The sequence below is a fragment of the Hibiscus syriacus genome, unplaced genomic scaffold (assembly GCF_006381635.1).
Source record: "Hibiscus syriacus cultivar Baekdansim isolate YM2019G1 unplaced genomic scaffold, ASM638163v2 tig00110889_pilon, whole genome shotgun sequence".
Classification (NCBI taxonomy): Eukaryota; Viridiplantae; Streptophyta; class Magnoliopsida; order Malvales; family Malvaceae; genus Hibiscus; species Hibiscus syriacus.
Window position 1 is genome coordinate 1,236,346 of NW_024062899.1, and position 27,997 is coordinate 1,264,342.

Consider the following 27,997-nt stretch of genomic DNA (forward strand, 5'->3'; position numbering starts at 1 on the left):
GTATCCACTTCATGTATTATACTAGCGTAGTTTGCACTGCTAAATTTTTATAAATCACAATATTATAAAGAGAAAATAATTTTAGTGACCGAAACTACTTTATAATATACGATTTTATCAACTTTTTTGGATTTGTAAAAATAATCAACAAAATCGCAACGCGATTTCAAATTCGCAACACAGTTTCCAAATTCGCAACGCGAACATAGAAATTTTCGCAACGCTAATTACTGATATAGGTAAACACAACTATCGCAACGCGAATTTCGTTTTCGTAACATGAATTTCGCAAATTGAGTTCGCCAATTTCGCAACTCAATTACCGACATAGGTAAACACGGTAGAAAAAATCCGGTAAAAAAATCCGAATTCGATAATTTGAAAACTGAGTTGCGAATTTGACAAATTCGTGTTGCGAAATGTAAAATCTCACCTCTTAAAGAAAGAATTAAAGGACATAAAATGCACTGGAGTGGTTTTCAACATGGGACATCCCAGTTGCTAACTCCATGTATGAATCACTCAGCTAAACTTACGCTGTAAATGAATTGAACAAACACGAACGAGGTATGTTCATGTTCGTTCGTTCTTTCGTTTAACTTTAACCAAACAAACGAACTGTCGAAATTATTTTTTCGCGAGATTTTACATTTCGCAACACAAATTTATCAAATTCGTAACTCAGTTTTCAAATTGGCGAATTCGGATTTTTGACTGTGTTTACCTATATCGATAATTAAATTGCGAAATTGGCGAATTCAATTTGTGAAATTCGCGTTGCGATAGTTGTGTTTACCTATATCGGTAATTAACGTTGCGAAAACGCGTTGCGATAGTTGTGTTTACCTATATCGGTAATTAATGTTGCAAAATTCGTGTTGCGAAAATTTCATGTTCGCGTTGCGAATTTGGAAACCATGTTGCGAAATAGGAGTTCGCGTTGCGATTTTGTTGGTTATTTTTGTAAATCCAAAAAAATTAGTTAAAATCGTATATTATAAAACATTTTCGGTTACTAAAATTATTTTCTCCATTATAAATTGTTTTCGCGTGCGGAAGTTGTTAAATTTGTGCTCGATTAGGGAAAACAACATTCTTAATGGAGTTTCCAACGTCAATATTCAAAATACAATATCTTTTATATATTAGTGTGAAATTGTTTATATTATCATGACGGATGCAAAAATTTAAATTAGGAAGCACAAATTAAAAATTTAAGAAGTGTAAAATTAGAAAATTTCAGGGGTCCAAATTAAATAATATGCATAAAATACAAAAAATATAAGATTTTAAAATTTTTAAGAAACATCGTAATCTCAGTCTATTACGTTTATCGATATTTTGACATATAAGTTGTCTCTCTCTCTTTGAAGCTTTCGTTTTGTGGGCAGTTTTACGATGTGGCGCTTTAGTATACGACTAAAATAAGGTATCGGTTTTGTTATTAAAATAATAACAAAACCGGTAAAAAATGACCGAAAACATCATTACTTTCACCGGTTATAATTACATATATAGGTAAACACGGTATAAAAAATCCGATCAAAAAATAATGTTTACGGTAAACGCTACCTAAAACATTATTTTTTGACCGGATTTTTTTCTACCGTGTTTACCAAAATAGGTAATTAGAACCGGTCAAAATAATGATGTTTTCGATCATTTTTTTACCGATTTTGTTATTTAAAATAATAACAAAACCGGTAACATTTTATTTTAACCGTGTACTAAGACGCCGCACGTGAGCGTTTCCCCGTTTTTTTAGTAGCTCCTCTAAAACTTGTTTTATTTTATTATCATTTTACATTGATTTGAAACAATTATGAAACGACGGTAGATTAAAAATGCAAACTATTATATATTTTTTTTTTAAAATTTTTAATTAAATTAAAGATAAAATTAAATTGTTTAATGTATTTGATTAAAAAATTTATTAAATGATAAATTAATTAATTCAGTGTTTTATTTTTATTTTTTTATGCTTGACTCTAAGCTCGTTTTCTGTAGATTGAACTTAATTTTAAGGTCAAGTTCAAATCAGAAGTTTATTATAACAATTAAATTATATATATATATTTATTTATAAAAGTAATAGAAACTATTAAATTTACAAACCATTTGAGTAGTATCAAAATATTAAACATGAATTTTAGGTTATTATAAGCATACTTAATATTAGTGTTTTATATAAATTTAAAAATTGTTTAAGTATATAATGAATTTATATATTATTTAAAACTCAAATTTAATCTTCATATTTCAAATTTATAATACTAAATTTAAGTACTATTTTAATTTTTATTTAATATTGTCATTAGCTGTTAACTTAACAATTATAAAAAAATAAAATATTTTTAATTTTATATACCTTTAATTTTTGTATTAATTTTGTATAGAATTTTTTATTAATTCAATCATTAATCATTAAAAAGTAAATACAAACTATTACTAACCAAACAAATAAGATCCAATAAATTTAAATAATAATATTAAATTTAATTTTTTTTAGTTATTAGACCAAAAATTAATAATAATATTAAATAAAAATTAGTAAATAATTTATAAATTTAAATAATGATAAAACAACTACTCAATCTCATAAAAAGGAGTAATATATTTGACCTATTTAAATATATTTAAATTTAAATATCCAATAAATGCTGGAGTGAGTGGAAGCGAGGGGGGCAAGAATTATCCATAAGCCGACACGTGCAAAACTTAGTCTCTAGATTCAATTTAGGTTGGTGCAGTGTAAAATCTAGATACTTGTGAACTGAATGGCTCTCTCTTTTTTTTTCCCAACAAATAAAAATTTCTCCTTTATGCCATCTCAGCATTCAACCTTCCACGCCGGAATTTCCTCCTCAAAATTTCAATTTCTTCCCCCTATATTAATCCAATAATAAGTCTCCTTTCCTCCTCTCTGGCTGTCTGTCTCTTCCATCTTCCTCTGTTTCTGTCTAGTGTTTATAACACAGAGAAAAGAAAAAGAAAGCCTAGAAATTTGCGTCCAACAAATGGCTCGGCTACTCTCCCCTGTATGTACAGATGCTCTGAAACTCCATAACCCATCTTTAAACATGAGAAGAAGAAGCTCATGGAAGGCCATGGCTAAGACTGGAGCTTCTTGGAGCTTGATGGGTCATGGTGGCCTAAGGAGAGGCCTTGGCAGAGTCAAGGCTACTGCAGGGAATACTGCCTCTACCACAGGGAATACTGCCTCTACTGATTCTCTTGCCGACGATTATTATGCTGTTCTTGGTCTGGTAATTCTTTAGTAATATTTTCTTTTGATTTTGTTTTCAGCTTACCGATTCTTGGTTGTTTCTTTCAAATTTATCGATTTATTGGGAGTGGATCTGGTTGTCAAATTACTTGGGTAGCAAGGAAGGATGCAAAATTTTATGTTGGGTCATGGGTGTGAAATTAGAAAAAAATACAAGCAAAATATTCATTATAGCCATAGCTACTAGCGATCTTTATATTTATCAATTATCATGTCAAAGGTAATCGGTATTTGAATTTTTGACATGATTTCGCTCCCAGAAATCTAAATATTTTATGGGCTGTTTCTATAGCTTCCGGATGCTACACAAGAGGAGATTAAAAAGGCCTATTATAATTGCATGAAGGCTTGTCATCCAGACTTAAGTGGCAACGATCCAGAGACTACAAATTTCTGCATGTTCATCAATGAGGTCTATGGGGTGTGTTCTCATTCAGAATTACCCTTATGTATCGTGTAAATATTTGTTCTTCTATTAATATGATGCAACTATTTATTTGCAGGTTCTCAGTGATCCCGTACAGCGCATGGTTTACGATGAAATTCATGGCTATGCATTGACCGCAATCAATCCTTTTATGGATGATTCCGCCCCAAAAGACCATGTATTTGTCGATGAGTTTAGCTGTATAGGTATGAGCTTCCTTCAACTTCCATGTAGAATTTTGGCCTTTCCAAATGCATATGGTTTATACTTAAAAAAATTCCAGCGAGTACCAAAATTTAGCCAATCCTTATCGAGGTTACTCGTTCTTTATGTTATTCGGACTTTTCATTTTCTCTTGGTACATGTGTTTGACACAAGTTCAAACATGAGCATGAGAGTATGATCCTCCAAATACATAAAACAACTTAGAAAATTTGAGCAGCCGGATCGGATACATTCACATAAGTAGCACCGAGTTCATGTAACATAGGCCTTGCTTAACTACAATCTAGTAGAGGAGACTGAAATTTCAGCAAAGGAGCTTTTAGGATACTGATCTCTGAAATTATGCTTTTTTTTTTTTTTGAGTATTCAAAATCTTAATATGCTGTTCTTGCTTAACACTAAACTACTTGCTACTGGAAGTTACAACTAAAGCAAAACTCCTACCACTACCAGTCTAAGATCTCTAAATTGGCACTTCTTATGAGCTAATTGTTTCCTTCACAGGCTGCAAAAATTGTGCCAATGTCGCCTGCGATGTTTTTGGAATTGAGGAAGACTTTGGACGAGCCAGAGTTTGTAGTCAATTTGGGAATCCTGAATTAGTGCAACAGGCAATAGACAGTTGGTAGGTACTTGCTTTAAATTGTATGGTTTTTATTTTGAACATTCAATAATAGTAATTTAACGTTCATCACGAAGGATAAAGAAAATGATGAGAAGTCATGTTACAAAGCTATGATGAACACAAAATTCAAACCATCAAATTTGATATTACATGGGAATCTTTATGAAGCATATTCATGAGGAAATTTCCAGACCTTCGCTTGAAAACGTCTGGTTTGTTATATTGTTTCCTTAACCATTAACATATCAGATTTCTTATGTTATCCAGCCCAGTTGATTGCATCCATTGGACTTCTGCAGCACAATTATCGTTGCTTGAAGATGAAATGCGCAGGGTTGAAAGAGTTAATGTAAGGAAGAAACACACACTTATGATTAATCTTGATAAACTATGAGCATTTTAGATGGCATCTGACTGATCAACTGTGGGTTTAGCCACTGGCAGACAACATCTTTTTACATCGAAACCTTGAAAAAAGAACGAAGTCCTGTTAATCTTTCAGTGATACAGTTCATTAATCTATATATTCAATCTAGTTGTTTCGATTGCTAAGAGTTTGAGTGTTTTGAATGGATGGTCAGGTAGCATTGATGCTTTCAGGAATGGGATCATCATCAGATGTATTCAGAATGGTAAAACCAACAGTTGTATTATCTATCTATTGATACCATTTGCATTTCTGGTTTATAACTTTCTTAGACAGTCTATCGACCTCTAATTGTTTGGCAGGCAAGTTCTCGATGGGAGAAGCGGCAGGCAAAAGTGTTGGTAGGAATCTTACTGTTTCAATATTCTGAAATTTCATACACTGGATTTTCATCTGTCATGTATGACATTGTCAGATCTAGTTGGTTCATGTAGTTAACTATGAGAAAAATATCGTATACCAGGCACATATTCATATCCGATACTCTTTCAAATCCAGGATTTTCCTCAAATAGTTATATGAGAATTTCATAAATACTTCAATGTTAGGACTAAATATCTAGTAGCTGCCGTATTGTGAGAGGGACTTTCTTTAAGGGACTCTGCATTGAAGATGCTACATAAAGTTGTATCTAAAAAAGGCGACTTGAACCTTTCTTTCTCGTTCTTTCTTACCAGGAACAAGCTAAAGTAAGAATGATGCAGCAGAAAGATGCTGGTAAAACCGATTCATACTGGTCCGACCTCTGGGGCAAACCAAAAGAATACAAGAAATCAGGTATGTACTAGGATTTCAATAATCGCTAGTTCTTCTCATGCATTATGGAGATGCAAATCATGGTGAAATGTTGTTTGCAGAAGAGGAAGTGAAAGAGAGAGCAAAAAGGGCTGCAGCTGCAGCAAGAAGATGGAGAGAGTATTCGAGGAGAGGTGTGGACAAGGCTCCCACAATTAAACTTCCAGAGGCTCTCTCCAACAAAGATAATTAAATTTAACCCACTTCCAATCTATTTTTATCATTCCTAGAACTCAAAAGTCAAATTTATTTCCTTTTATCTACCATGCACTAGGCTTCCATTGAATATTAATCTGTAAACCGTGTATATAAACGTCATTGAATCACGTATATAAACATAATAAATATGGCAAAAGAAAATGGTGTTATCAAGCATGTGCTTTGCTCTAATATTTCTGTTTTATAGTATTTGTATTCACCATGGGGATAAATTCTTAGTGATTCAATATCCCATACAAATACACACAGATTAAAACTTCACAATCCAATAAATGAAAATCTTGTACAAATGCCAGGTTTGAGGTGAACAACAAATTATCATATAAATGAAAATCTTCTTATTCAACAATAAAGTAGATCTTAAATAGAAGAAACAAAAAAGATCAAGGGAAGTGAAGTTAACCGGGAGCAAGAGCTGAATAATGTAATTTGCTAATGCGATATTGAATCAATCACTGGTGCGTGAGGTCAAGTCTACTTTCTTATGGTTGATGATAAGTAAATGTTCCAAAAAATGGATCTGTAGACATGAAAGCTACACGGGTTGAAGAGGAACCACCCTGTCAACCACGAAACCGATTGCCCAAGCATGTTATTGCATTCCTCAACAATTAATAAATAGTTATTATTCTTCGACAACGAGCATCATCGGGTTTGCACCGAAGAAATATTATCCGATATGGAATGCCACAATATGATCTAAAAGGAAGTAACTGTAAACTGAAATAGCACAAGAAATGGATGGAATCGAGATTGTTTTTCAGAGCTTCAACGTTGGAGTTGTTGAAGTACTACCAGGATTCAATGACAAACCAAAATGATTAGACGACACAAACGAAGATTTACTAAAAATTCAACAAGCTGACGGGGATCCAAAACCTAAATCCTGCCAAGATCGGTGTGTCGGTGGAGGATCTGGCCGCCTTGCCGTCCTTGGACTTGACTGCCGAGAAGAAGATCGAACGCCTGGCTTTGAAAGTTGGGGAGAATTTGTTCAATTTTATGCAGTCGTTCTGTGGGGTTGATGGGTCTAAGCTGATGGTTCCTATGGACATTTTGGATAGATGGTTTAAGAAATTTCAGGAGAAAGCCAAGCGAGATCCTGAATACTTGAAGGGCTTCGCCTTGTAATTTTTCACTTGTCTTTATTCCTCAAGGTAACTCTTTTAGGTTATCCAATCATGCCAATCATACAATTACTGTAGTTAGAATTTGCATCTGCAAAATTTTCTGGCAGTCTTTAAAATCTGAAGTTTACTGGGTTTAGTATCAATTCTGCTTTTCAATATTGTACTTGGCGAATCCAACACAACCCAATAGGTGATGGAATTATCACGCTCTCACAAGAGATTGTATGCTAAGCTCGATTATCATATACAAAGTAATTCTTAATAAAACTCGCAGTTACTGTTGCTGAATGCTTTGTTTGTTACTAGTTGCTTTTATGGACTGATTTCTCAAACCAAATTTATCTATGCCTTCTCTTAAAGTTAGAATTTTAGGCGAATTGTCAATTGGTCTAATGCGTAATAAACATTTCAGACTAAGCGGTTAGTTGCTTGGCTTGTTCGATCATACGATTTTTCATTGTCTTTTCCTAGTTCGGCTTGCTCGGCTTTTATGCTTGTTGCTTAGCATTCAAAGTTGTGCTTTACTACTCCATGAACATTTGAACTAAAACCCATCCCTTTTCTAATCCCTTAATCTAGTGTAAGTCGTTTCAACTTCGTTGTTCAAGCCTAAGATTTATAAGTTCAGTGTGATTGGGAAACTTTAATAGTTGTGCATAGTGGCGACCTTAATGGTGATAGGGTTGGTTTCAAGCTAAGGCGGATAGACATTAATTTGTTAAGATATCACTAAGTAGGGTACACGACCGCACGAGAAAGTTTTCTAATGGAATGTTCTCTTAAAGGATTTCAGAAGCCATTTTACTTTGGTTGCTGCGGATAGAATGTTCCTCATGCCTTTCAGACTGTAAGTGTGATTCTCTTTTTTAACAACTTCATTGGGAGCTCAGTATTAAAGCAGTATCTTAATAGAAGTAATTTTAATATTTATGTAGAACTGCTGTATTTTTGCATGCGACTTTAAAGAGGATTGTTTTTCATCCTTACATGTGAATGGGGTATCAACAGAGTGGATAGGCAAGTCGTAGATGATTGTGGTTATGATATTCAAATTTGAGGTTTTAGACTGTTGGATAGGAGGAGTCCATGGTTATGCCACAAAGACCTTCTTTGGCTTTGATGTTTCGCTGCATCCTGATATATCCTTCTTCACCCTATCCTGTTCCCCACGAGTTCTTGAGCCAATAATCAGTGCCATCTCCGGGGGTACCATATCCGACGGCTGTAACACCATGGTCTAGATCAGTTCCGCAACCTCCAGTGAAAATTCCGCTCGAGTAGAATTGAAAGGCGAAACCTCCGGCATCAATGGACACGATACTGGTTGGTTTGCAACAGCCTTCTGTAATGTCCGCTCATTATCTGCTGGAACAACCTCGTAGCTAGTAATAATAGCTGCATGGGAAGCCTCCTTTGATTTGTTGAAAGTTCCATCATCGCCCTTGTAAGGGTAAGTGGCTTCGGATGCAATGCCATGATTGTTGATTATGAACATAACTGCATTTTCCATTTCACCACCTTCACATCCTTGATCCACACCTTTATCACAATCAACCAGTACTTGCTCAGGCAAGGAAATTAGCTGTCCTGTAGTTAGTTGGTGAATCCCTTCAGTTGCCGCGATAGTCAAAAATGCCCAGCAGCTACCTGTGTTATTTTTTCATTACTCTAGTTAATCAAAGTAAGAATTAGGGTTATTCTCAAACTAGTTACATATTACTTGCCGCATTGTGCTTGGTTCTTGATGGGAGTAACGGCTCCTCTTTTCCTCCAGTCTATACTGGCAGGCAAACTTGTAACATTCTCGTACCTAAATGATGTCTGTTGTTCTCGGGGTCCTTTTGTATCCGTTCCTGTAAGCTCTAAACTCTTCATTGGTCTGATCTGCATATGCATTGATGCTTAGCTTGTAAGTGCGTTCTCCGGCAAGCATTAAACTGCTCTATAAACTCCACATTGCTTTTGAATATCTTGAATCTCATTTCCTTCTCTGCATCATTCTTATAGACTCGTCCATACCGAGTCATCCATTGCTCGTGCCTCTGGGAAAAGGATGCCTCCTGCAGGCTACAACACATAACACGTGGGATGCAAACAGCTATTACAAGGAAGAACAACATGCTAAAATCTCTTGGAGAAACCATTGGAGATTGTTTGCTTGTTTCACTGGAGATGCATGGGAACGGTTCTTAAGAGGTTTTCCTTATATAAAGAATCAAAGCATCAAATGTAAATGTTTGTCTGGATAGTTTACATAAACGTTGTGGCCTTACTTGGATTTGGAATTTTGGATTTTGTAGTGTTCCATGCAAGCTGTTCTGCCTTTGCAGTTACAGCTCTTTTATTTCGTTGCACGGTTGCCAGACTTTTAATTTGGCCTTTCAGGAAATGAAACCGTTGCTCAGATATTTTACATTTATAAAATCTTGAATTATATATATATATTCAAATAAGCTCTATTATTTAAATATATTCTCAATTTCAGACTTTAAAGTAACATTTTAGGTTTTAACAAGCTTTATTAGTTTTAAGTTTGTATCTAATAATATTTTTAGGTTTTAACCTATATCTTGTTGAACTGGTCACGTTTTAGATTAGTTTTAGATTAGATGTATCATCCTGTAAAATCCCCGAATTTTTAAAATTTTAATGATTTGATTGGATACATTTATTAGATAAAGTATATGTTATCACACGAATCAGATTAAAAAGAAAGATACATCATCGCCTCTATACATTAGATTCATTTTGAATTATGATAAAAAAAATTATTTTGAATTCTTTATGTTTGAAGTTTTAATTTTTCGTTAACCGAAAAAGTAAAATTTAATTTTATTTATTTATACGATGTTATTATAAAATTTATATAATATAGTATAATATTATTATACAAATTTTATTATTAATAATAATGTTATACTGGATTATAAAAGTATTATTTAGAAATATATGTTGGTTGATTTTCTTTGGTTTAGCAAAACCAGTATAATACTATTATTTGTACAACAGATTTTATTGTAAGCGGGACTGGTTTGTGTTCAAACAGAAACTGTGTAGGGATATGATGATAGAGCATTTAAGTGGGTGATGCAAACATGGGTGGTCGGATCGGTGTTTTTCCAGGGGCATGTCGGGCACATTCAGGGAGAAAGTGTTACGGGGCTACTCAACTGGTCAAGAGTGATGAAATGAGGCCTTCAAATTGAAAATGAGTGAACCATCGCTCAAATGCATTGTTGAGAAAACACTGGTGAAGTACTCGAACGTCACGAGGTTGACGGAGTTGACAAAAGATGCGCATTCTTCAATTGAAGGTTGGCCCTGATTGCACTCGCTATGCATTGTTAAGAAAACACCGGTTAAGTACTTGAACGTCACAAGGCTAACGGAGCTGAGAAAAGATACACATTCTTCAATTGAAGGTTGGCCCTGATTGCACTCGCTGGTGTTAGCCTGGTACATGGAACAAGAAATTCAGGCCTTGGAGACCAGTGGCGGATATGAGGTTCCTTCACCCATCAAAATTCCCATTGCAGCCTGCAAAGAGGTTAATAGGTTGGGTGTTGAACATGAAGAACACGCCTAGTTGTTTTGTGATAGTCAAGCGACTTTGAAAATTACAGTTAATCCGGGATTTCATGAAAAATAACACATTGAAATTGATTATCATTTGATCCAAGAGAATATTCAAAGGTACTTGTTCGAACTCAACATGTTTCGACAAGAGAACAGCTGGCAGATTTGGTAACTGAAGGTCTCAGTATTTGCCAGCATGAGTACTCGTTATTCAAGTTCGTGGTGAAAGACATATACTATCGTCAGCCTGAGAACTTGAGAGGGTGTTATCGATGGTTCATTTGTAAAGATTAGTTAGGTAGTTATGACATCCAGTGTAAATGCGGGCACAATTACCGAAGCGAGTTCGGCATTGCTCACTTCCTTTCTAACAGACGCAGGTTGGTAAACTTAATTTTGTACATGGAGACGGCATTTTGCGCTCAGAGAAGCTCCCACTCTGAATCCAAGATATCAGGAGTTGGCGATCCCAATGATAGTGAATAACTCTTGCAGTCTTCATCAGATTTTACATCATCTCCATACAATAGGGCAAGTTGTCGGTATTCCTTTTTCCTTGTCGACCTCATTCTTGATGAAATAGCATCACGAATCTTTTTCTGGGAGAGAGGAAATGGTCAAATGAGTATCACGAGAGAGTAAAAAAAGAGAGAAAAAAAGAGGGGGGGGGGGGAGGGGGGCAGTAGCTGTGCAAAAAAGCAAAAGGAATGCCAAAGCACCTGGTAAGGCTTGTGTTTACCATCCTTCTGACAATGAAAATGAAGTTCATCTCCATTCACCATGATGCAACTTTCATCAACTGGCGTGGCGCCCAACGGTTGAATACTTTCGATTTCGTTTCTACAAGCAGTAGTAGTCCTTGAGACACCTGCTGTATCCATGGTCCAGTTATTTGATTGCCCTGCAAAATTCATTTACCAAGTTAAGACATGCAGCTCGCCAGATACAACCAAGCTAGCAAAATCAATACAGAAACAGGGAGAGAGGGTGAGGGATGAGACATGTTTCCGGCAAGATAATGAGACCAACACACAGCAATTAAGAAAATAACTGAAGTGGAGTTCAGATGATCATGAGATTACTCAAACTTTGACTTCTACTTTACACCTTCATTTCTAAGTTAGTTTGTGCATTAAATATCAGGAAGAAAAGAAAATCTTTTCTCAGGATTAAGGTAAACAAAATAAAAACTAAATCATGGCCGTGAAAACAGCTGTATGCTATTCATAGTATAGTTGGTAAGACTTGGAGTTGGTACATTAACCTCACTCAAGAACAGTCTTAACACATCTTCTCTTCCCCAACCCTTTTTTCCTTCACAAAAACTAGAAAGAAAGAATCCACAAATATCATAGATTCTTCTATTGGTAAAGTAAAATCCCTGAAAAAACAAAATATTAACAATACATTGCTTACAAAATTAGTGTTAGAGCTCGGGCTAGAAAGGAATAAGATCTATCTCTTATGGAGAAAGAACAGTTCTATAGACGTAAAACCTACTGATAATTGTTCTACAATCTTTGTGTATAAACCAGAAACTGGGTTTTAGAGGGTGAAAATCTACCTAGAATTTAGAAGCTGAAAAACTTGATTTTGTAAACCTACTGATAATTGTTCTACAATCATTGTGGATAAACTCCAGTTTTTTTTTCCTTTCCCTAAAGCTTCAAGCCAAATGCTTTAACTTCTGGAGTAGACATCCAGATTTTCTGAAGAAGCGTGGGCGTGGTAGGTTATTTCTTTCAGAAGGAAATCTTATGTTCACAATGCATCCAAAATTTAAAAGGCACGGGCAGATTTTGAACATCTCAATAAAGCTTAATTAAATAAATTATCAAGAGAGGAAATTCGTCAAAACTTAATTCTTTCCCCAAAAGAATTGATATGGAGAAGGAAATCCACACAGCATCGATCAAACAAAGATGTCTTTCAATTATTCACAGATCTAAACCATCTTTCAGAACTTCACTAAATCCTAATTACCAATGCCAATAAAACGACTTTCCCAATCTTATTCGAAAGATTGTGTGGTAAATAAATTAAATTCAATGATGGCATCCTTTATTTGGGGGGAATCTACAGGAAAAAGAACCATTCATTGGGTGAATTGGAACTTGGTGTGTAAGCCTAAGAGAATGGGAGGTCTAGGTATTCCGAATTTAATACTTTTAAACAGGGCTTTTCTTGGGAAATGGATATGGAAATTTGCTACAGACAAGATTTCTTGGTGGAAAAGAGTGGTGTGTTGTGTGTATAATTTGGATCTCAATTCAAGTATGATTGGAAATTCTTTGACAGCTCGTGCCTCTTGGATTTGGAAAGGAATAGTTATAAACTTCTTTTCGACTGATGGCTTTGGGGATTGTGTAAGGAAAAATTTGCGTTTGAGAACGGGAAATGGCGAAATGGTTGAGTTTTGGCATGACGTGTGGTTGGGAGAAGTACCACTTAAAGAGCAGTTTCCAAGGCATTTTGCTCTTTCGAATAATAAAAGGGGAAAAGTTGCAGAGTTCAGGGTTACTAATTCCTTGGGCTGGGCTTGGGATGTTCAAATGAGAAGGAACTTGATGGACTGGGAGGTCGAACAATGGTTGCGTCTTGTCACGTTGTTGAATAATACCATTTTTTCTCCTTATGAAGAAGATTCTTGGATATGGATAGGGAACGGAGAAGGCTGTTTTTCAGCTAAATCTTGTATCAAGAATTTCTACGAACACACTGCTAATGAGGGGACTGACAGTTATTGGGAAAGGAATTTTTGGACAGGAGTAGCACCACCTCGTGTGGAAACTTTTGTATGGCAGCTTGCTCATCATAGAGTTGCGGTTAAGGAGGAATTGTTGAAGAGAGGGGTAACTGGGATCGAAGATCACAATTGTCCGATGTGTCGTAAATATGCAGAAACGGTTTCACATCTTTTTTTGCATTGGGGTAGTCTGGGGCCTGTGGTCTAGATTTCTGAATTTATGGAATGTTTCTTTTGTGGTTCCTAAAAATTTGATTGATTTCATTATTTTATGGGACAATTTACTACCGAAATCAAATATTTGGAAATTTATTCCAAAGGCGGTGATGAGGACTGTTTGGAAATGCAGAAATGAGGTAATTTTTCAGAAAGGAAAGATGGATGCAGTATTACTCTTCTTTCTTGTTCGATTTAGAACTGCCACTTGGTTTGATGCTAGTTTCAAGGATATGCATATCCCGTTTGATTCTTTAGTGGGAGATTTGAAATTAGCTGATTCAATGGGAAGACAGTATAAGGGATATTCTAATACTTCGTGTTGGGTGAATCTTCCTGACGGTTTCGTTAAACTTAATGTTGATGGTGCGATGGTGAGGGGCTGGGATAAAGGAGGTATAGGCGGGCTGATTAGGGACAGCACATGTATGTTGATTAAAGCGTTTTCAGAAAGTGTTGGGGGAGGTCCTCCTATAATGGCAGAACTATTGGCGATTAAGAGAGGTCCGACTCTTATTGAAGAATTAGGAACTGCCATAAATCAGAGGGTTATTTTAGAATCGGATTCAAGTACTGCACTGAAGTGGATTAAAAATCTAGACTTAAGCACCCCTATGTTTCAGTCCTTGGTGAAGGACATAGCTACTCGTATGGAAGGTCAAAATATCATTTCAAGGCATGTTCTGAGATCTGCTAATTGGGAAGCAGACAAGTTAGCTAAAGATGGTATAGGCTGATTTCTAGGTTATGTTTTTGGCTGTGTATTATTTTCAGATTAATAAAGTTCCTGGGCACTCTTTTCCTCCTTCATATGTCCTTCATGTTACTGTTGCAACATGGAGGGTATGAAGGGGTTTCTTAATGAGGCCTAATCTTCTATAAAAAAAAATCTTATTCGAAAGAAAGTTTGTAAACTGCATTTAATGATATATAGATACCAGCAGGAAAGGATGCAAAAGCAATTCTATCAGAAATTCATTATGTTGAATGTCACCATTCATGGATCCTCTAATTAAAGAAATCATTCCATCATTTGAACAACTGTCTGCAGCAACTAAATCAAAATCAACAATAGCTACTTTTAAATAAGCAGAGGAAAACTCAAGATAATATAGTCTAGGAAATCTCACCATTTGATTCTGCTGATCCAATAACATAGGTTGACAACCTTCTGTAGATTCACTTGCACTTTCAATTTCATTGCAACCTTCTACAGAATCACAACCATCTTCATTAACCAAAACCCGGGATAATGTTGTGGGTGACTGATGACATGAAAATTCATGATTTGCATTAGCATTTCCAGAAAATGAGGTCATTCGTCTGAACTCATTCTCCACAGAAGTGAATTCTGAGGCCCTAGCTAGTGGTAAATTCTCAATATTTGGCTTATCAAGTGTATTGTTGCTATGCTCCCCAGAAAGCAAGTCAGAGAATGCTCTTTCCACAAATCCTCCATTGCATGATTCAAATATGTTATCATCCATGTGAAGCTGACTGGATGAAGGCACATTGGCAGCATTTTCATTAACATCAGCAATTACTTCTGGATATTCAGTTAACCGCTCACCTTTACTCTTTATAGCAGCCTCCTTTAAACCTACATTAGGCTTTTTTAATGTCACAGAATTTTCCTCAACTGGCGTATCAGACGCAGCGACTGCTTCCTTAGGTTCCAATGAAGATGGAAGAAGCAAATCCTGCACCATGTCTTGCATCACATCTGAGTAGAACTTTTTAACACTAGCACCAACAGTCTGCACCTGATCCTCCACGTATTTAACTGTGTCCTGTTCCCAAAGATAATGAATTATTGGAATTTTAGTATCAACTTACATGAGTGTACACTGGACCGAAAGAAAAAACAAAAGGCGACAAGTGAATAAAAACACATCCACATGGCACAACAATGATGGCTCCAATATTCATACAAATCACATCAAACACAAAACCCAAAACATAGATACACATATTTTGTTGGAAAACTTTACTGCATATTGTTATTGGTATGAAACACGGAAAACAAGGAGGAAAGAGCGGAATTGATTGTGTCTGTCTTTTGACACTGGGGTTCTCATGAATTGAGTCTACAAAACCTAATATATAACTCAAAAAGGTTGGTGAAGTTTCAAGAAAAGATTACCGAAGGGGGCGTACCTGGTACATAACTTCTTCCGCCTCAAGGCACATGGATTCAAATTCCTGATATACATGCCCCACCCACGTTATACCTTTCAAATCCATAGTGACCATCAACCAACCTAGCTAGAAGAATAGAAGGAATTCTTCCACTATATCACGTTAGCAATTATCTTTAAATTTAAAGCATTTCTCTGCAACAAAGTAAATTTAAAATCAGTACACTCCACAAAGAACAGAATGAGGGTGTTAGTTCAGTTGAGATGCATATATTGTAACCCGAGAGGGACATGCCGAATAACTTAAATTTAATCTAAAAATCAAATTCATGCAGTGCCAAGCCTAACCAGAAGAACATAAAAAAATAGTTATTTGGAAAGGGACCCTTGATCTAGGAAAAAAAGGGATAAGGCCTTGAACTACTACATAGTCAAAAATCATAAATCATGAAATACCAAGACATACTAATAGTCCCCATCCAAAACTTCTATATTGTTCTTACATGATGACGTTAATCCCTCTATCGAACCGGGATGAAATCGCTTAAAAAGCAAGTGAAGCGGCAAAAATCATGGAATCTTCATCAATACTATATTTGTCCTTAATATCCAATGTTCATCCTACCAAACATCAGTTATATGTATAAACTTTTAACCACCAGTATGACACAACAAAAGAGCAAGGAAATAGTACAAGAACACTGAGGAACACAGGGTTTTAGTATATCGACATGCATTCTACAGATGCAATCAATGGTACCCGATGCAAAAAAAAAAAAAAAAAACGATTATCACAAACTAAAAGGCAACACCATAATTCTAAATCTTAACAATTACAAATAAATTGTAAGAATGGATCAAAACCTAATTTTCTTTCGACAACATTTCCCAAAGACCTAGCTTCCAATAGATACTCTTTAAAAACAATAATTAAAAACTATATTTATAATCAATTATTGTGAACAAATTAACTCCATGAGCACACGCATCGACAGCTTCGGCTAATAAATGTCACATAAATTTCAACTTCATACAGAGAACTAAAGGAAAAAAACGTTAATCTAGAACGATCAATGGCTAAATTTATAGATGCGAATTAAAGTTTCTTAACAAACTAAAAGAACAATTCAAAAACATCAAATTTTATATATTACCCAGAAGGAAAAAAATCTATAAATTATCTTTGTTGATAATAAAGGGAGAATAATATTATGAAGTAAAAAGCAGCAGAGAGATTTATCTGAAGGAAAGTTGAAAACGACTTACACTTTCTTTCTCCCCCTTTAAAAACTGGATAATCCGCCTGTGATGAAAGATAAAGCGAAATCAGAAGCTAAAACATCGATGGGAAACTTCTTGGATTACGTATTTATGTTGTGTGTAGCGTGTTCAAATTTTATTTTTAACCTTTTTAATAAAAGTTAAGAAAATGATTTATTTCTTGTTAAGATTTTTTTTTTACATAAAAGTTTAGGTTGAAGGTGGTTATCTCAATTCAAGGTTAAAGTATATATAAGAATCAGTTGAGATCTATTTAAGAATTTACATATTATTCATCAAGAATGACGATGATAGAATTCAAATTTAATCTTACAAGTTTAAATTCATGAATCACAATTACTCGTGTTAATACTCGTTTTTTTTATAAAATTTAGGGTTAGCAAATTTCTTTTTGGAGAGTATAATTGATTAAATATTTTTTTATTAAAATTGGTTAAATCTTAAACAAGTTTAATAAGCTCGCTACACTATTTATCATTATTATTTCATATTTTTTAGGTCATGATTTTTAAATTTATAAGTATATTTTCTTTTTTCTTTAAATCTCTTTTTCTTTTTCTTTTAAGTAGAATTATATTTAAAATTTATTTAGAGAATAAGAAAACATAAAGTTTTAATTATATATATATATATATATATATATATATATATATATATATATATATATTTGAATAGAAGCCGTTAGTATTATTAAAAAATAAAAATATATAAAATTATAATAAGAGTTTATAATTATCATCATAAATTAAATATGTAATTTAGATTTTTCTTATAACATTGAAACTAGTTACTTTAGATCATATAAGGACTGAAAAAGTTTAAAAACCAACAAAGAAACTTGAACGAAAATATTTACGAAAAAACTTGATTACATCGGCAAACGAACCACAAAAGAAAATTAAGCTATTGAAAGACTGCAGATCAGAGTCGAGCGTCATGAGAAATTATCCACAAAAGCAAAGTCATGCATCCAAATTCAATCCAAAGGTCCATAGCAGGGAATATCAACAAGATTTCAAATAAACGCTATCTCGATCAGTCGTGGCATCGTCAAATCTAAACCTAAGAAAAATAAATAAAAAAAGAAAAACGATCGAGAAAAAAAATCCGAAAAACGTGCCACAAAGACAGAGATAAACGTACTACAAAAGCATATATAAACTTACAACACATGCGGAGATAAACATGCAATACATGCATAATTATTCTTATTAAAAAACAAAAGAAAAAACAAAGAGAAAAAAAACGATGGTCGGCAATTAACTTCAAAACTGGTACTGTCGCCGACTAAAGAAAAATAAAGAAGAAAAAATTAATTTGATCTATGAAAAACAATGCAAACTCAAAGAAGAAGAAAAAATGTTAAAACATATGTTTATTTTTTATTTTTATTATTTTAAGTATAAAATTAAACCATTAATGTATGTTAAAAATATGCTTCCAAACATTGATTTTATCTTTATTTTTTAAAAAAATTAAAATGAAATTTTTTAAAAATTTCATAAAATTTATAAAAATATCATCATGCGTATGTGTGGTTATAATATACTATCTGTTTATAAATTTTTTAATTATCGGTAACATACACAATACAAAAATAATTACTCAAACAAGTCATCTAGGAAAAATAACACTCCTTCCTACCATTGAAGTCACTTATGTGCATTATCCCTGGAAAGTTGTACATATTTTGTTTGTTTCTGTTATGTTGGGTGTAGCTTCAGTTTGATATGCTTAGTGAAGGGCATGTGCTTGTTTGTTGCGCCTTAGGGGCTGTAGTTATAGTTTATTTCTATATTCCAAGGGGTATGTCTTTCTTTCTGATAGCGTTTTGACTGTGGTGATGGTTAATGTTATTGTCCTACGTATCTTCACTTACATGGTGCACTTCTTTTTCCTATAATTAATATTTAGGAAGTTTTTTTTAACGAGGTCTATATTTGTGTATTGATTTATATATTTATATATACAATGCAAAACAACCTTTCAAGAAAAATGTAGGAGTATATGTTAGTTTCACGCATCCTATTTATGACTTAAAATTAGGGTCTTAAATTTTAAGATATAATATTTAGAGTTTAAGACTTAAAATTTTAGAATTAATTGTACCACACATTATCAAATCATTACTTTTATTTTAATTTGGTCTCTATATTTTTAAATTTTTTAATTTCATTCTTAAATTATATATGACTTTTATTGTAAATTGATCTCAATCTTTTGAATGTTTTAAACTCATCATCAAACCACGATCCTCATTCTAACTAGGTCCCTAAATTTTTTAATATTATACTAAAGTCCCTCAAAATCATTTAAACTTTGGAGATGAGATTGGACTATTCAAAAGTTTGGAAACCTATATAGAATGAGGGATATAGTTTTGGGTGAATTTGGAATGATCTAAATTTATGGATCAATTTAGAATGAAAGTCATAGTTAGAGGACATATAATGCAATTAACGTAGGGTTTTAATTTTTTTGTGTGTGATTAATCTAGAGTGTTTACAAGTGATAATATCAATTCTAAATATTCACAATCATTTGATAATAAATACTTAAATACCTTGTGAAGAGTCTGGTGCTGAACATTTAAGAATAACAACAATTCATTTGACTACTAAATTATCTTGATTTGTGCATGTAGGATTTTAATTTTAAATATAATATAATAAAATAGTTTTACACAATTTATATATCAACCTATAACTCTATTAATATTAAATATTCATGGGCAGCAAAGATGATTTAAGAAAATAGAAATGATGGACAAGAAGATGCAGACGGAAGCTTTAAAAATTTATCTAACGCGTTATCATGATCTAATTTTTTTCATTGGTCAATTCGCTGGAGTGTAGTTTTTAATTTAGCATACATCAAGTGTTCTCGGATGAAAGCTTGACAGAAATGGAAACCGAGGTGCAGTTTGACTTTAGATTGGGTGGTGGTTCTTCACCTGTAGAGAACGTCCAAGCTTTTGCATCCAACCACCTGAAGAAAGTATCGTCCAGATACGTCAGGAAAGAGGTTGAATTCGATGTAGTTTCCATTGATGAATCTTTTGGGATTCCTGTGACTGACATGAAAAAACTAGACGATGATGGTGAACGTAGAAATCTGCATTTAGTTTGCAGAGACTGGGGTTTCTTCCAGGTAACTTATTCTCAATAGAATTATCGATATACCAGTAACATTTTACATTGGATTTTAGCTTTTTATTGATGGTGAAACAGTTGATCAATCATGGTGTAGCGGATGAAGTGATTGGGAAGATGAAGATCGACCTCCAAGAGTTCTTCGAGCTGCCTTTGGAGGAGAAGATGGCTTTTGGGAAGACACCGGATAACCCCGAAGGATACGGTCAAGATATCCGTGGGTCAGATTTAGAAGACCAGAAGCTTGAGTGGAAGGACATCCTCATCCTTGTCGCTCAGCCTATGTCCTTAACAAATATGAGATTCTGGCCGACCAATCCCCCTTCGTTCAGGGAAAGCTTCGAGAAGTACACCATGGCGTTGCGTGAGGTTATGATTCAACTCCTGAAGCTGATCGCTGAGAACGTGGGTCTGATCCCCGAGACTCTTTCGAGCTTTTTCGAGGATGGAAGACAAACAATAAGGATGAACTATTGTCCTCCCTGTGCAGAGGCAAGTAAGGTCTCGGTGCATTTCCACACTCGGACTCCTCGGACTTAACACTGTTGTTTCAAGCGAATGAAGTTGAAGGATTACAAATCAAGAGAAATGAGAAATGGCTTCTGTTAAACTCATCCCTGGTGCATTCATCGTCAATATTGGAGACGTGATCGAGGTAATAATATGACCATATTTGAACCTCTAAGTACACATATTTAAGACTTTATCTAAGAGATGTTATAAATGCAGATTATGAGCAATGGAGAATACAAATGCATCGAACATAGAGTGGTGGTTAATGAGGAGGAGGAGCCGCTGTCGATTGCATCATTTCACTATCCCAGAAGGAGTACCCAGATTGGTCCACTGCCGGATGTTGTTAAGACGAACAAAGCAGTGTACAAGATGCCGCTTGAGGAGCTCCTCACACTTAGAACATAGAGTGGTGGTTAATGAGGAGGAGGAGCGGCTGTCGATTGCATCATTTCACTATCCCAGAAGGAGTACCCAGATTGGTCCACTGCCGGATGTTGTTAAGACGAACAAAGCAGTGTACAAGAGTATGCCGCTTGAGGAGCTCCTCACACTTAGGCTTAGTCGGAGATCTAATGGGAAATATCTTTTGGATCAAATTATGAAGCTCTAGTTCAAAATCTTAGCTCACTTATGCAGCTCTTGCTCCATGTTAAATCTCTTGACAGTCGATACTCAGCACTTGTATCTAAACTCGTGTATGAGAGAGAGTTGACTTTTGTCTAAGAAAAAACTTAATCTTTGCTAATAAAAAAATACTCCTTCGACCCAATAATTGTGTTTGTTATTGATATTTTAAATTTCAAAATTTTTAAATTTTGATTATTATTATTTTAAATAATTAAATTTTATAAAATATATATTTAAAACTAACTTGATCTAAAAAAATTTAAAAATATTTTTAAGAGGGAGTAGTTTTTTTCCCAGCAGGCTCGTCCTGAGCCTGGCCAAAAGGGAGGATTGTCTTCGGAAAGACGGGTTAATATACGGCGTTGTCGGATACATTATAATATATTTACAATATTCGGTTTAGCGCTACCGGAAATGTTGAGTAATAATAATGTAGTAGGTCTAAATCATGAAGAAATATTAAAAACTTTAGCAACCGGTAAACTTAGCTTGTCGGTTTGTGTCGATACAAATGAAAAATGGATCGCTCCATAGCAATATTACAGGTACAAATATGACAAAACTGGTCCCAAAATGACAAAACCGGTAAAACGCTACCGGATATGTGTCGAGTGTCGATAATTTAATATAAGTATCGAAACTTTCTGAATTTAAAAGAGAAGAAGTTATAACGCCTATAAAGTGTCGATACTTTAAAAAATAATATATCGATCCACAACAATATAACATGTAAAAATATAATAAAACTAGTCTAAAAAATGACAAAACCGGAAAAAGTTACCGGATATATTGAAAGTGTCGATAATTTAATATTAGTATCGACACTTTCTGAATTTAAAAGAGAAAAAGTTATAGCGCCTAAAAAGTGTCGACACTTTATGAAAATGTATCGCTCCTTACCAATATAACAGGTAAAAATATGATAAAACAGGTCTCAAAAATGACAAAATCGGAAAAAGTTACCGGATATGTTAAAAGTGTCGATAATTTAATATAAGTATCGACACTTTCTGAATTTAAAAAGAGAAAATCGCCCCAGTGACCAAAAAAAAGTTATAATATACGATTTTAACCAACTTTTTTTGGATTTGCCAAAATGACCAACAAAATCGCAACGCGAAATAAAAATCACAACGCGATCCCCAGAATCGCAAATCAGTTTCTAAAATCGCAACGCGATTCTTGAAAATCGCAATGCGATAGTACAAATTCGCATTGCGATTTTCCAAAATCGCAACGCGAATATGAAAATCGCAACGCGAACACATAAATCGCAACGCGTATCCGTAAATCGCAACGTGTATCCGTAAATCGCAACGCGTATGGGTAAATCGCAATGCGTATCCGTATATCGCAACGCGTATCCGTAAATCGCAACGATAATCCGTAAATCGCAACGAGAATCTGTAAATCGCAACGATAATCCGTAAATCGCAACGATAATCCGTAAATCGCAACGAGAATCTGTAAATCACAACACTGAAATTTTGGGTATATAACACTGAAATCATAAACTAAATCCCTAAATCGCAACTCATTCCATCTCCATCTATCACTCTCTCCGGCGACATCCGTTCCTATATCCAACGACATCCTTCCCAATCCGGCAACAGGTTTTAGTTTCGCAGCTCGTCTGTTTAGTAAATTAATTTACAACCATGAAATCATCTAATGTTGATCATGTTTGGATAGATTTGTGTTTTGGAGGGTCATGGGATAATGTTAATGGTGTTTTACAATATATGCCTTTACCATGAATCTTCAACTAAAATTGTCTTTACAAAAGTTAACTTATGAAACTCTAATGCTACGTGTTTCAAATAAATTGAATTTAGAGCCCTAAGTGGATTTAGGCTATCTTATCAGAGAAATGGTAAAGTTTATTTGTTAACCGAATGAAGATGTTGAACGATTCATTGCTTACATTAGTGTTTCACAAGATGATGTTACATTGTATGTTGTTGAACCTATAAGTAGTATTGTTGGGTCAGTAGCGGGTAGTAATCAACTAAGTTTTTCTCAAAACCCACAACCTTTCTCTAATCCAAATCCCAATCAACTTTCAGCACCAAATTCCGGTTTTCGTATTGACCAGTTAGACAATGATGAGCCACAGAAAAAATTGTGAGTACTAGTCAGTATTCGAAATTTGGTCTTGGTCAATATCCGGACTTGATATTGGTCATACACGGATTTTGATGATGTTTCAGAAGAAACAGACCCTGCTGTAATGATTTGATATTGGTCAATACCCGAATTGATGATGAAACAGCCGTTGCCGAAGAATGTATTGATGATGATAATGAGGAGGAAGTTACGACTGTGAATGAACATGTTGAACATCCATTCTGTAATTCATATAATCCTGAAGAAGAAAAAGAAGAAGAAAAAGTCCCCGAAGAAAAGAAAATGCCACGGGGCGTATAACTGGAATATGCCAGAATTACTTCAGATACCGGAAGAAGTTGATAAAGAAAGCAGTTGATTGTTACACAAAGTTATTCGTATCAAGAAAGATGATTGTTTTGATACAAAGGAAAACTTGAAGATAGCTTTGTATACGAAATGTGTGGAAGATGGCTATCAACTAAAAGTTAACAAATCAAGCAAAGATCGTTTCGAAACAAGGTGTATGATTGACAAAAACTGTACGTGGCGTATGATTGCAAAGAGAATAAAAGATTGCAAAAGTTTCAAGTTAGGACTTTTATTGATAAACATACATGTTCAAGAACCCAAGTTTTTCCTCACCATAGACAGGCAAACAAAAAGGTGTTGGGTGGTTTTCTGGCTGAGTTAATGTTTTGAATGGCAGGGTATATCGGGGACATGAAATTATGACTGACATGAATGCTCGGTTCAAGATTAGTATATCATATTCTCAAGCTTGGAGAGCCAAATGTTATGCCTTGGAATTGTTGAGGGGGTCGCCAGAAGCATCGTTTGCCCAACTGCCGGCTTATTGTCACAATTTAAAGCTGAAAAATCCTGGGTCGGTAACTCATATCAAAACAGATAGAGATGGACGCTTGAGTTGCTGTTTCGCCATTGGTGCTACGGTTAGTAAATCAATATAATTTGTTGACTCATTTTGTTAGTTACATGCATTTCACATTTAAATGATATATTTCTTGTGTATATTATTTTGTAGATTCGTTCGTTTATTACTTGCATGCGGCCCAGTTTATAGTTGACGGAGCACATTTGAAAGGTCGATACTTGGAGTAAACTTATTAGCACAATCTGACAATCATATCCGATAGGGCAAACTCAATTGACAACGCTGTTAGAAGGTGTTTCCCAGATGCTTTTCATGGACTTTGTGGTGTTCATTTGTATAGAAATCTAAAATCAAGGTCTGCTGGTATAAAAAAGCACAAATGGACATACTGGAAGGCTGTAAAAGCTTATCGGGAAGTGGATTTCAATAAGCATATAAATTGTTTAAGACGTGTTTTGCCTCAGTGTGCTCAAACACTAGAAGATGTCGAGTTTGAAAGATGGTCAAGAGTACATCAACTTGGAGTAAGATATGGTTTCATGACGTCTAATAGTGCAGAATCAATCAACGCTCTAAGTCGTCATTCCCGGAAATTACCCATTACTATGTTAATGGAGTTTTTTCGAGCCTCTATTCAACAGTGGTACTACAAGAAAAGAAACCATGCAGGTATTATTTCTTTGAATTCGTAACTTATCATATTATATATTTTACTAAGTATTGTTTATTTAAATTTACAGGAACATTGGAACATCGTGTTACACCATGGACTGAAAAAAAGATAACGAAACGTGTTGTGAAGTCAACGTCATGGAGAGTTGAACCATGTTCAAACACTTTGTTTCAAGTACTGGATAATAACTTAAATGGGCTAGTCGATCTAAATGCAAAGACGTGTAGTTGTATGAAATGGCAAACATATGGTTATCCGTGTGGCCATGTTATAAAAGTTGCTCTTCATTTAAACCAAGATGATTCAAGCGCATACGCTATGGATTGCTACACTACAGAAGTTTATCGACAGACTTATGCCGAGATTGTCTACCCTATTCCACATCCTTCTGAGTGGGACATACCAGATGACTTACAAACAGTTTTGCCACCAGCCATGGACAGAAGGCTACCTGGCCGACCAAAAAGTCACGATCGTATACCGTCTAAGGGTAAGAGAAGAAGAGATCGCATGTAGTCGGTGCAAGGAAAGTGGTCATACAAGGTTGACATGTGGATCACCAGTGCCATCAAAATCATCTTTTCCTCTACCAAAATATGGATCCTCATCAAAATCCAAAGCTCATATGGTGTGAACTTTGTATTATGTAAACGTTGTTATTCAGTTGTATTATGTAAACGTTTTAACATTTAACATTTTATGTGTATTATGTAAACGTTGCCATCAAAAGCTCATATGCAAACGTTGTATTATGTGGATTTTATGTGTGAACTTTTAACATTTTCAGTTGAATTAATGACTCAGGCCAACCATTTTGACTTAACCAACTCTTGTTATTCAGTTGTTATCACTATTAGGCATGCATTTGACTATCGCAACACGGAAATTACAATCGCAACGAGAGAATCGCAATGCGAAATGAAAATCCCAACATGAAAATCGCAATGCGGAAATAAAAATCGCAACGAGAGAATCGCAATGCGAAATGAAAATCGCAATGCGAAATGAAAATCGCAACGAGATAATCGCAATGCGAAATGAAAATCGCAATGCGAAATGAAAATCGCAACGAGATAATCGCAATGCGAAATGAAAATCGCAATGCGAAATGAAAATCGCATTGCGATTCTCTCGTTGCGATTTTCATTTCCGCATTGCGATTTTCATTTCGCATTGCGATTCTCTCGTTGCGATTTTCATTTCGCATTGCGATTTTCATTTCGCATTGCGATAGTCATTTTTGCCTTCAACATAATGCAGATTGAAATCAACAAAATCAACCATTACATTTCAATCAATTAAACAAGCACAAATAAGAATTATGTTCGCATCAATTACACAAATCAACTTTACAAATCATCTTTTACAAATCAATTAAACAATCAAAAATAAGCAATAATTCTTATTTCCGATCATCTACTATTGAATCAACTTTTACAAATCAATTAAACAATCAAAAAACAATCAATTAAACTATTGAATCAACTTTTGCAGCCATACATCATTTTCACGCAGTTCACTTCTGAGATTAACCTGCAGAACCAAACATTTGCTCAAACAACACTTTCTACACATCTAAAACCTACAAACAGCAAATTATTGAATTCTAGGTACTTAACCAAACATTTTCAAACCAAAAGTATATAAACTTACCAATTGTTTATGGACATTTTTATAACGCGGATGCAGGTAGGCAGCGTCTCGTATATATCGATTTAGCCATATAATGCCGAAACCACAAGCCTACTGCAGCTCTATCTCTATCGGTGGGAGGTAGATACTTGATGCTTCCCGTCGTCAAACGCTCCAACGCCAAGCATACGAGAGGACCACAATCTCCTCTGGCTCCGCTCGTTTGTTGTGGCGCGGTCTCGTCTCTAATAACTGTAATATTGAGCTTCTTTGGCTTCTGTTTCCAGAACGAGTCCAATAATTGATCGCATCCAAGAATTTAGCCAAATGAGAGCTCCATCCCTTAATAACATCTCTTAAATCAGCCAATGATATGTAATTTATCATGCTGTCATACACTATTGTCTTAAGGGATGAGAGCTGAAGCTCGACGAGAATCCAATGTTTACGTTCCAAAACAGGGATAAACACCTGCAATCATAAGTAATAATTCATTCATTTGCGCACTTATTTCATAAAACCTTTAAACTCAATCTAAAATAAATACTAACCTTATCGACCTCCCACCATGTAGGATAAAGTTTAGCTTGTCCATTGCCCAAATCAAATGATTCATCTCGTGCATTCTTCAAGTGAACGGCGTGAAAAGACGTCGGCATAATTGTATATCGTATATTTTATTTTTCTTAAGTTTTCTTATTATTAGAAGACGTGTCACCCACGCATCGATATGCTGTTTTACAAAAAACATATATTAGTGACTTACATAAATTTAAAAAAAAATTAATCAAATTGAAATATAAGAAAAATATAAGACTTACCCCCCCATCGAAATAGCCATTGTCTTCGACCCCTAATAATACGCCCCACCAAGACCGATCAAGCAACAAATAGATATCATCGGTGAGCTTGCATATGTCAGTGAAACACCCTGGCTCCGCTCATGTAGATAAAAATCAACAGCGGTCTTAGCCCAAAAGGTGTTATCCAGAATTGTGTCCGGTAGTTGTTCCCTCTCCTCTTCAGATACCGGTATGGTACTGGCCGGTAACTCATACGAGAGCCAACTTGAATCCATCATGTCCGGCACGTCAGAGGGTTTCTCAAGAAGCCTACATATGACGCCATGTGAATCGGGCTCTTGAATGGTGGGAGGGACCTCTTCAATGATGACAGTGGCCTCTTGATCGGTGGGAGGGGACTCTCGAGGAATGATAGGGGGGGCCTCTTCAACGATAGGAGTGGACTCTTGAGGGATGACATGCGAGTCGGGCTTCTTCTTGCGGTGTCTTCGCACTATTGGGG

The 27,997-nt window shown here is 35.0% G+C and overlaps 1 protein-coding gene and 3 pseudogenes across 1 annotated transcript; 2 read left to right on the forward strand and 2 right to left on the reverse strand.

The window, feature by feature from the left end:
• Positions 1-2,905: 2,905 nt before the first annotated feature.
• On the forward strand, positions 2,906-5,990 carry LOC120144347 (chaperone protein dnaJ C76, chloroplastic-like). The gene is made up of 9 exons (XM_039158434.1): positions 2,906-3,266; positions 3,579-3,707; positions 3,790-3,919; positions 4,443-4,563; positions 4,831-4,912; positions 5,145-5,195; positions 5,293-5,331; positions 5,668-5,767; positions 5,848-5,990. The coding sequence occupies exons 1-9, from the start codon at positions 3,018-3,020 to the stop codon at positions 5,976-5,978; spliced, it is 1,032 nt and encodes a 343-aa protein (XP_039014365.1). The 5' UTR covers positions 2,906-3,017; the 3' UTR covers positions 5,979-5,990.
• Positions 5,991-8,195: 2,205 nt separating this feature from the next.
• LOC120144381 lies at positions 8,196-9,278 on the reverse strand (annotated as a pseudogene).
• Positions 9,279-10,768: 1,490 nt separating this feature from the next.
• LOC120144348 lies at positions 10,769-17,161 on the reverse strand (annotated as a pseudogene).
• A 2,834-nt stretch (positions 17,162-19,995) lies between these two features.
• Positions 19,996-21,369, forward strand: LOC120144411 (annotated as a pseudogene).
• Positions 21,370-27,997: the final 6,628 nt, after the last annotated feature.